Source organism: Lactuca sativa, chromosome 8 (assembly GCF_002870075.4).
Source record: "Lactuca sativa cultivar Salinas chromosome 8, Lsat_Salinas_v11, whole genome shotgun sequence".
Taxonomy (NCBI): Eukaryota; Viridiplantae; Streptophyta; class Magnoliopsida; order Asterales; family Asteraceae; genus Lactuca; species Lactuca sativa.
The window spans coordinates 67,987,102-67,998,306 of NC_056630.2; the positions used below are offsets into that span (position 1 = coordinate 67,987,102).

Sequence of the window (11,205 nt, forward strand, 5' to 3'; positions counted from 1 at the left end):
TATATAATATCTCAAATACAATAGCAGAGGTGGGCTAAGTCTAATATCCTTGTGAAAGTTGGTATTTCGGAAAAAATTTGGAATATTGTTGCAATTTAATTTTATTATTATTACAATACATATAATATCTGATATTTTTTTTATTAAATATAACTTTTATTGGCATTTTAAAACATTATGCCACTAGTAGTTATGAATATTAGCAACATAAAAAGATTAAGTGCCACTAAATTCGTTAATATTTACAGTGGCACATAAAATATATAAAATATGTCACTAAAAAATGATATAGTGACACATATAATATATTATATTTTTAATTAGATATAACTTTTAGTGGCATTTTAAAATATTATGCCACTGGTAGTTATGAATATTAGCGACATAAATATATTAATGCCACTAAATTCGTTAATATTTATAATGGCATATAAAATATGTCACTAAAAATATAATATAGTGGCACATCAAACATATGTCATTAAAAATGTATGTCACTAAATGACATATTGTTTGTAGTGCCATGACCAGGAGCGAATTTGGCAAATGCCCTAACACACTTTTGGCCAAATGTTCTATCTTGATTCAAAATGCTCCACCTTGATTCAAAATGCTCCAACATAATCCATAATTCCATCTTGATTCTAATTTGATTTTATTTATTTGTTTGTATTATTTTATATTTAATAAACATATAAGATTTAATGTATATTTGTTAGTCTCTGTATGTTATAAATATTGTTGTGAGATAAAAAAAAAAAAAATACCATTTTGATGGTTATGAGATGGTTTCTACGATGAAGTGAGAAAAAAAAAAAAAAAAAAAAAAAAAAAAAAAAAAAAAAAAAAAACCCTTATGTTAAGTGGATATGATGTAGACAATGGATGGAGGGATGTAAAGCCCTAAAAAGTCTTGCTAATTACCTTTGGTTTAGCTGATTAGCTCAACAGTTATATAAATCATGCTTTACATGGTGTATGTAGATGTTAGGGGTGAGCAAACCCGAACCAAGAAACCGAGAAACCGACAAAAACCGACGAAACCGAAACCGAAAAAACCGAAACCGAATCAAAACCGACGGTGTGGGTTTTAAATTTGTAAAAACCGACTTTCCGGGTTCGGTTTCGGTTTTACCCCCAGAAACCGACCCAACAACCCGAGAAACCGACCCCTCTTTAAAACCGAGAAACCGACCCAGCAAACCCGCAAACCCGATGCTTTTTACTGATTATTATTATATATATATATATATATATATATATATATATATATATATATATATATATATATATATATATATATATATATATATGTATATTAAAAAAATAAAAATAAATAAAAGAAACTTAGGTGTTTTTTTAATTACTTAACTAATTGTTTTATTTCTGGAAAATGGGTTCAAACCCAAGAAACCGAGAAACCGCCCAAACCGATATCAGAAACCGAGAAACCGAACCGACCAGAAACCGACCCTATTGGGTTCTGAAAACTAGAAACCGATCATTTACGGTTTGGGTTGGGTTGGAGTCCAAAACCGACCAAAACCGACCCATGCACAGCCCTAGTAGATGTGTAAACCAGCCAAACCAATTGATAAGAAACTCGAGACCGACTCGATAAGTATGTGAAATCGGCTAAACTTAATCGAATCAAGCTCGAGTAAAAAATAACCGGATCATAAGGCTCATGAGGTTATGCAAGTTTTATAAATTTATACTTTTACCCTTTTATATATTTATTTAAAAATTAAAGAAAAAACTAAAAATCTTTAATATTTTTTGAGTTTTCACCACATAACCAACTGCCTAGGTCATTAAGACTTCAAAGTTCAATTCAAAACTTTCAGATTTCACCATTTTCTTTCCTACCTCCCACGACCTATCCTCTCTTACGACCTCAGCTCATAATTTTCTAACTCCCAGTCTTAATTTGGTATTACAGTACCTGAAAATTTCAAAATTTTGATATACTTGATTTAAAAGTTAATTTTTCTTAGTTACAACGAATGCTTTAAAGATACTACAACGATTTTGATATTACAATACCTGATATAATTACAATTTATTACAGATTACACTGTATTAAACTTAATTGATTTGGGATTTGTTTTGGTATTATATCTACCGGGCATTGTCAATTTTTATAGTACATGATAATATGATATCATATTATTCTAATTTGCTGGATTGTATTCCAATTATTGTTGTGTAATGATTTTTTGAATGTATATCAATGTATTTTTAATGGTATTGCAAATTTGTTTTTAGTGGAGCTGAGATCCAAAGTGGTTGGCTACTTCACAAGCTTGGGCTCGAGCTTGAAAATCAAGGCTCAATTGACATTCTGACGAATTTCTATCAAATGCATTTAGCCATGAACTAGGAAGAGAATTAATCAAACATATCACCAAAAACTTTACAATACTTTCTCAGTAGATCATAGAAACAGAAGTATTAGCAAACTTCCTTCAATGGCGTTAGCTTCACAAATCATTAAGATGATAAAGTCGCGCACACAAATCAAATAAATGACCAAAAAATCAAGTTCAATATAGTCACTAGCACAGTAGCACTCTCTTATTTTAAATTTTCTTTTAGATATATTTCAGAACAATGGTGCCTTATGTGGGAACCCTTTTCGTAGTCTTTTTCTCTTGGAAGCCATTAATTTAGTAGGAGCTTGAGCTTCCATAGCATCATATAAATTTTTCTCCAACTCTTCACCTTTCTTTCTGCTGACATTGTTATCAACTCCAGCCTCTTCCATGTTTCCAGTATTGTACATTGCAGAAACCTATGAAATTAAAAAAAAAAAAAAAAAAAGAAAAGAGTATTCGCAAAGATAGAAAAAATTGTAGTAACTAGTATTTAGCCGTGTTTATATTATCTATAAAACATGAACAAACAACACATGGAAAAGAAAGATTACTTTGCATTGAATACTGCAGTATCGTGAATCTGGTAAACTTCTCTTGCAAATGATGCAGTTATGACTCCTTGTGTTTTGATGTTGCTCTTTTACCGGCTGCTGATCATCACGTCTTTGCTTCAAGAACAGCACTTTGGCTCTATTTGTTACATAACCCTGTACACATTTCTTGTGTGAGGGCATTTAGGTCTTTTACTATGGGACAAGGACCAACTTTCTAGGATAGTTTTAATGCTAAAGATAAGAAGGGTATTTACGTATTTTTCATATTTTTTCATATGTGAGGTATTTGTCTCACATTTGTATTCCTTTTTGGGTGGTGGCGTGGGGCAAGGATAAGCTTTGAAGGGAAAATTTAAATGGTGATGATTAGAAGGGCATTTAAGTCTTTTATACAGGCAAGAGATCTCTCCCACATCTTTTGGGTGTACAAGAACTAGTTTCTTGTTTCCTATAATGGGTCCGAGAAGGCAATTCATGTCATTTGTACAACAAAACCATTATATACCTTTTTGGGTAGAACAAAGGTAAGCTTTGTAAGACATGTTTAGTGGTGACAATGAAAAGGACATTCACGATCTTTTCTATAGACAAAATATTGTCACAAATTTTTTATATATTTTTCCGTGTTGGAAAAATATCAACTTTCTAAGGATATTTTTAAGAATGAAAATGATGATATATTTATGTCTTTTTGCACAAACAACTTATATATCCCACTTTGTTATACCTTTTTGGATGGGATAATATCATTGTAACTCGAATATATGACAAACATAATACAATCTCTTTTGTGGTGTGTTCATGGAAAAAATATCTAACCTGAATGCCTGAGCAATCGAAGTGTTTTTGAGCATCAGGTCGATTGATGACGTCATGATATACATACCTACGAATCTTCAACATTAATCAAACATAAGCATAAGATTACACTATTAACTTTTTATAAAACTACGTAAATTCTAATGAATCATCTATCACTAATCATCATATATGAGTCGATAAAGGATTATATATAACAAAACATGATTAAGGATAATAATTTATAAGGTTTTTGATTTGAATCAATCGATCACACTTTATTCGCATGCTAAGTAAACAAGAAGTAGTAGATATAATCTTGATTTCAAGATAATAAATATTATACCTTGATGGACTTATGTCCATGGTGATTGGAACTACATTTATTACAAAACGAAGCACCACAATCAATGCAAAATCGATCTAACTTATTGTCCTTAGCATTCGAATGAATCATGCAGCCGTTATATTGAATGTTGATCATAACCAAAACCCATGGTGGCACTTGTGTCTGATTTCGAAGGCCTCTTGTGCCATTGCCGCCAGTAGCGGAAGCAGCAGTGGCGGCAGTAGCAGTAGTGGTGGTAGTGGTAGTGGTACCGGTGGAAACGGTGGTGGTGGTCATGATGAGAGTTTGCAGAAGAGACTGGTTTGGGACTTAGGGTAAATCCATAGGTGTTTTGTTGATGGCGGGAGAGGAGCTTAGGGTTTTGTTTTGTTTTGTTTATTTTTCCCGGGTAATTAATTTTGGAAACTAGTGATATTAGTAAATCTTAATGATTTTTAGATTCAAGATATATCTACATTGGACTTTTTTAATTTAAATTCAGCGATATAGTCCGATATTGTTGTCTTTTAGGGGATAATATGTAACTTCTTTAAAAGGTTTCAACAAGTTTACACAAAAAATGTCAAAGCAAAAAAAAAAAAAAAAAAAAAAAAGGTCACCTAACATTTAAATTAGTGTTATCGATCATTATATTATCATAAATAATTTAAAATGTCCATTTTTAAGGGGACATTCTCCATAACAAAGTGGCAATATAGGGATTGTAATAGCAAAATCAATTCTTACGTAGACCAGTTTTGTATACCAAATCTGTAATTTATTCTTTAACAAAAGGTGTGTGAAGAACAATATCGCAATACAATTTTAATTTTAGTTCTTGCTAGTGGGTGAGCCTCTGTTGAACCATGGGTCAACTTGACAATAAGATGCGTTTTGTTTTATTCACAAAGGATGACGATGACTCGATGAGAAAAAAATAATAATAAAACGAAGTCCAAAACAGAAGCACAAATCGATAGATGGAAAATAGACAAAATGAAGGTAAAAATGGTCAAAGAGACTGAAAGTAAAAAATATTAAAACATGTTTGCCAAATTCGTAATGAAATATAAGTAATAAGATGAAAAAAATGGACAAAATAGACCAAAATGGTCAAAGGGACTTAAAGCGACAAATATTAATAAATATATGGTCAATCTCTAATTACAACATACTAGGGATTAAAATTGTCAACTACATAAAATATTATGGCAAAATTTTGAAGCATACAAAATAATGGGACTTAAAGTGGCAAATATTAAAAAACATGGACGAATCTTTAATTACAACATGTTAGAGGCTAAATTGTTAAACTATACAAAGTATTGTAGCAAAATCTTGAAAAATATAAAATATAGACTAAAATTGTCAAACTATAAAAAGGATTATGGCAAAATCTTAAAATATATAAATATATACTATACTAACGACCATGTCTATTAATATAGTATATTAATGGTAGTTGTAAATAAATGTATTACCAAACAAGTATTTCATGTCATCAATTTATATTTATATTAGGGGTGTTCACGGTCCGGTTTTTTTGGTTTTAGATCAAACCGAAACCAAACCGTTAGTTATGGTTTTTGTCAAGCGAAAACCAAAACCGAACCGTTCAAAAATTAAAACCGAACAAAACCAAACCGTTACTAAAGGTTTTACTCCGGTTTGGTTTAATGGTTTGGGTTTTTTATGCCCATTTTAGTCGAGTCCATTAGATTGTTAAAAAAACTGCAATATTGTTAAAACAACAAAAATATTGCCAAATATTGTTAAAAAACTTGCAATATTGAAGTTGTCAAAACATCAAAAATTATACCAAATATTGTTAAAAAAACTGCAATATTGGAGCTGTCACAACAACTAAAATTCTGTCAAATATTGTTAATAAAAACTGCAATATTAAAACTGTCAAAACAACCAAAAAACTGCCGAAACAGTAAATAAAAAGCAGCAAAGATCCATAGGGAGGTTCTGAAACGATCCAAAATACGACCCAAAAATTTTTATTTAAATAAAACTAAATATATCAACCGTTTATAATATATCATGAAATCGTACGACATAAATCTCAAAAGTTATAATAGATGTGTCATGACAAAAGAACTGTATCAACATAACATAGTATCTGAAATAAAGTCCCAGGACAAAAGCTGGAACTGTGGTGTGTGCAATGTCATCATCCCGAGCTCTTCCCTTTGCTTGCGGAAGTACCTGAAACCAAAACTGAAACTGTAAGCACAAAGCTTAGTGAGCTCCCCCAGACTACCACCTACCAAACAATAACATATAAAGCACATATTGGGCCTTGCCCACTACATCGAACCGAAATCCAGAAACTGCATCGGACCGAAGTCCGAAAACTAACCAGGGCCTTGCCCTCTGCATCGGACCAAAGTCCGGAAACTGCATCAGACCAAAGTCCGGAACTGACTGGGACCTTGTCCCTTGCATCGGACCGAAGTCCGGAACTAACTGCATCGGACCGAAATCCGGAACTGACTGGGACCTTGTCCCCTACATCGGGCCGAAGTCCGGAAACTGACTGAGCATGACATAGCATAGCATAAACATATCAACTAGCATAAACACATATACCGTATACTGCATCGGACCGAAGTCCGAAACACATATCAAAAGGACATGCTTGAATCACAAAGACATCAAGCACACTGAGCTACTGCATCGGACCCAAGTCCGGAACTACTGCTAACTAGATGGGCCGGCATTGTGGTCGTAGACCCGTTCCTACTGGAAGGAAAACTCACCTCGTAATGCTGGTTGCTGAGATACTAACTCTAAAGTGGTTGACCGTTGCTCCGGAACTGTCCGACTACAAACCCCAAAAACACTAGATTAGTTACTTGTAAATACCCTCAGGGTAAGATGACTATTTTACCCCCGGTCAAAGTCAACTCCCTGGTCAAAGTTAACTTCCAGTTGACCGGACTCGCCAAGTCAGGGCGCAGACTTGCCGAGTCCCTCCTTTACTAACTCTGACTTTAACTCACCGAGTCCCTTTCCCACTAATTGACCCACCCTGAACTCACAAGTCGAAGAAAAACGGGGACTCGCGACTCGACTCGCCGAGTCCGGTCGTGCAGATCCTAAACAATTGAATTCCAAACCAATCCAGAGCATCTAACTTGTAGATCTAAGCCCCTGGAACCATCTGAACACGTAAAGTTGCTAACCTTACGTGTAGCTAAGAAGGAATGAAGCTATTTCACTCAAACACTACTTTTCTCGGGAAAAACTCATCCGACTCGCCGAGTTGGATGAACAACTCGGTGAGTCCGATGAAATCTTCATCGGACTCACCGAGTTGTTCATCCAACTCGTCGAGTCCACGGCTATCTTCATATGACTCGCCGAGTCCATTTAGTTCCTTTTCCATACTGACCTGATTTGAGCCATGCAGAGGCTCCAAATTACAGATCCAAGCTTCTAGGGCATGCTTATCACGTAAAGTTGCAAACTTTACGTGCATACATGGCTTTAAAGGCTTCAAATGCCAACCCTAAACTCTTAATGGGGTTCCAAGGTCAAGAGGGACCTTAATCACGACCATAACTGAAACTTTACACTTCTAGAATGCAATGAGAGTCCAAATTTGAAGTTTTCATCCAAGGAGAGTCCGTATCACAAGTTTTGAATCATAAAAGGCTCCAAAGAAGGCATAACAAGCATAAAGGAGGTTGTGATGGAGGAATGCACAAGGTCATAACTTCATTACCTGAATGAAGAACAGATGTAAGCTAACTCGTGGATCTTCCTTCCCTTCTATGGACCTTCTTTCCTTCCCAAAGCTTCCAAGCTATCACAAGCACACTCAAACTCAACAATAGGGATAGGGTTTACAGGGGAAATGTTCTGAGAGTGATAGAGGCGAGGTTGGGGGCGCATAAGTGTGTTTAAATAGGGTGCAAACCCTTAAAATTAGGGCTTCATCCAGACAGGAGGACTCGCCAAGTCCAACGTATGGACTCGTCGAGTAGCCAGCTCAAAACACGTGATCGTCCCGTCTCTACTTGACGAGTCGAGCTACAGACTCGTCGAGTACCCCTTTAGAAATGAAAATACTTTATTTGAATTACATACCAGAAATGGGGCGTTATAGGTTCTCCTACAATGATAGCAACCTCTGTAAATGGTGAGAGAGAAAGAGGATGGGGTTCAAAAATGTAAAGAAATGTTGCGTCTTTTACAATTAGGGTAAGAGAAACAACCTAATTTCTCATTTTTCAATTGGACATTGGGATAGTTGGATTGGGCACTTCTTAATTTTCAACGAAATGTATGCATTTTAAAGTATTTCTTCCTTTTGAAGAGAAATAGATCATAAAAACTATATATAAATGTATATCGAAGGGTTGATAGCCCATAGGAATTTGTTAATACGTTGTCGACATGATGTCTTTTGGTCCAAATGGTTGAAGGTTTAAGTGCATCTGAGACGTAAATATAATCTAGAAGTAGATTATATATTTTATACAAATTTTATTTCATTCAATATATTGAAAAGAAACCATGAATCTGAAAGTCACATAATTAGAAATGAAAAAGTCAATTTTATATATGAAATGTAGAAATGTGACTTGAAATTTGGTGATCCGAATAGATAATATGACCTAGAACGAAGTCAAGAAACCCAAATTATGATTTTGAAGGGATAAATGTTTGGAATATATGTTTGGGTCTTTACACTTATAAGCATTCTTAGCTATGTTTTTTCAATGTATGATTTTGAAAACAGTCAAGTAATAGATTGTTCTTAGGTTCTTGTCCCTAGAGGTAGATTATATCAACCAAACCATCAAATTTTTTGTGATATTTTATTGTCATTCTTTGATTGTTTGCTCAATATCAACATTAAGTAGTATTAAATAACTAGAATTCAATAATTTTTACTAAAAAATTTGCGTAAAAGATAGTGTTTACTAGGAAGTTTTAATACCAATATTGTGGAATTCGACTTACTTTTGTACGTGAGAAAGTTAGTCGACGAAGATATACATTAAAAGCATTTTATGCATCACTGGGTAGGAAGAGCGAGTGTGGGTCAATTCATGGAGGGTTATGGTTAATGGTAGATCACTACCACATTATGTTGGAAATTCATAAAAAGGCAAGAGCAATGGTTTCCAGTGTTTATTATATTAGTACATGGATAAAAAATTATCTAATGATTAGTATATTAAACAAATACAAATTAAAGGATGACATATAGATCAAGAGTAATTAATGATTAATCTCCAATAACTATGGATAACTATGGAATGTATTGTATATTGGTATTTATAATTAATACAATATACATAATAAGAGTGTATTGTATATTGATACTAGGCAAATGTCCGCGCGTTGCGCAGAAGCAACTATATAGCTTATATTTTTACAAATATATGTTTTTTTAAATAAAACAATAATGTTATCAAATTTGATATAATAATTCGTATGTTACGTTGATATAATATACATATTATTTTGAATTATATGATAATATATAAATCTATTAAAATTACATAATTTTAATCTTTTAAATGACATCTACCCGTGGGTTACTCATTAATAAAATTAAATATAATATATGGTTTAATGCTATTTATAGTTTTGTTATTGTTAATTAATTTTTTAAAATTTATTTGTTTAACTTTTTAATTTCTGTCATTGTAATTATTTAAAACATCAAACAATTTTTTATTTTATTTTAAAGATAACAATATAATCATTTATATAGAGTTATTTTTAACTATTGTTATTATAAGTTATTTTATGCTGCTTATTTGAAAACTTTTAACGATTATAAAAATATCCTTAGGAAATATTTTAGTTAAATTGATATTACAAAATATTCTTTGGGTTTTTTAAGTGGAATTGAAATTTATATCGAAGTTGACCCTGTAATGTTATATTTAAATTAAAACTTCAAGTATTTTGTCCAAACATTTCAAAAGTTGCAGTTTAAATCTAATAAATTAAGTATAATATGTTAAAAGTTAAAGACATAAGTATATAAGTAGAAGTAAAAATACTATTTTAATATTGAAATTTAGTTTATTTATGATTATACTTTAGGTTTGATACTTATTTAACATTATTATCTAACTTATAATCATTATCAGAAAGTCACTACGATTTATCACTTTTAACTATTTACAAAGCATTTTTTCGGTTGTGTAAGTTGAATTAAAAATTATATTTAAGTTAATCCTGTAGGGTTATATTTAAATTAACAATTTAAGTATTTTATACAAAATTTTCAAACAACAATATATTAGACCTAATAAAATATGTATAATATGTTAAAAGTTAATATATGATTACACTTTAGGTTTATATTTATTTAACCTTATTAACCAACTTATAATAATTATTAGAAAGAAATTGAAAAGTCATGGGAGTTTCAAATGAATGTGGTGAAAGAGAAAATTAATGGAAATTTCAAATGAATGTGGTGAAAGGAAAAATGTTTCCTTTATAAGTATACTAGGCGAATGCCCGCGCGTTGCGCAGAAACACCTATATAGTTGAAGTCTTTACAAATATATGGTTTTTTAAATATAACAATAACGTTGTTGTTAAATTTGATATAATAATTTATATATACTAAATTGATATAATATATTGATTATTTTAAATTATATGATAATATATACATTTATTATAACTTCTTAATCTCAATCGTTTGAATGACTTCTACCCGCGAGTTACACATGAATAAAATTAAATATAATATATGATTTGATGTTATTTATAGTTGTTTTTATTGTTAATTAATTTTTTAAAATTTATTTGCTTAATGTTTTAATTTCTATCATTATAATTATTTAAAACATCAAACATTGTTTTTTTATTTTAAAGCTAACAATATAATCATTTATATAGAGTTGTTTTTAACTATTGTTTTGTAAGTTATTTTAAGCTACTTATTTGGAAACTTTTAACGATTATAAAAATATATTTAAGAAATATTTTAGTTAAATTGAAATTACAATTTAGTTTTTGCTTTTATCACTACAATTTATCACTTTTAACTATTTATAAAATATCCTTTAGTTTTTTAAATGGAACTGAAATTTATATTTGAGTTGACATTGTAATACGCAGAAATACCTATATAGTTGAAGTCATTACAAATATATAT

The 11,205-nt window shown here is 31.5% G+C and overlaps 1 protein-coding gene across 1 annotated transcript; it reads right to left on the reverse strand.

Moving 5' to 3' along the window:
- Nucleotides 1–2,605: 2,605 nt before the first annotated feature.
- On the reverse strand, nt 2,606–4,355 carry LOC128127721 (uncharacterized). Its single transcript, XM_052766396.1, has 4 exons — nt 4,077–4,355; nt 3,752–3,826; nt 3,023–3,085; nt 2,606–2,794 (listed from the first exon to the last, which is right to left on the reverse strand). The coding sequence occupies exons 1-4, from the start codon at nt 4,353–4,355 to the stop codon at nt 2,606–2,608; spliced, it is 606 nt and encodes a 201-aa protein (XP_052622356.1).
- Between the last annotated feature and the right edge of the window lie 6,850 nt (nt 4,356–11,205).

Excerpts from the sequence above, each read along its gene's own strand:
- LOC128127721 (XM_052766396.1), bottom strand. The coding sequence starts at position 4,355 with ATGACCACCACCACCGTTTCCACCGGTACCACTACCACTACCACCACT. Across the intron at positions 3,827-4,076 it reads ATGGACATAAGTCCATCAAG|ATTCGTAGGTATGTATATCA; the intron begins GTATAATATTTA and ends TTAATGTTGAAG. Across the intron at positions 3,086-3,751 it reads TCGATTGCTCAGGCATTCAG|GGTTATGTAACAAATAGAGC; the intron begins GTTAGATATTTT and ends AAATGTGTACAG.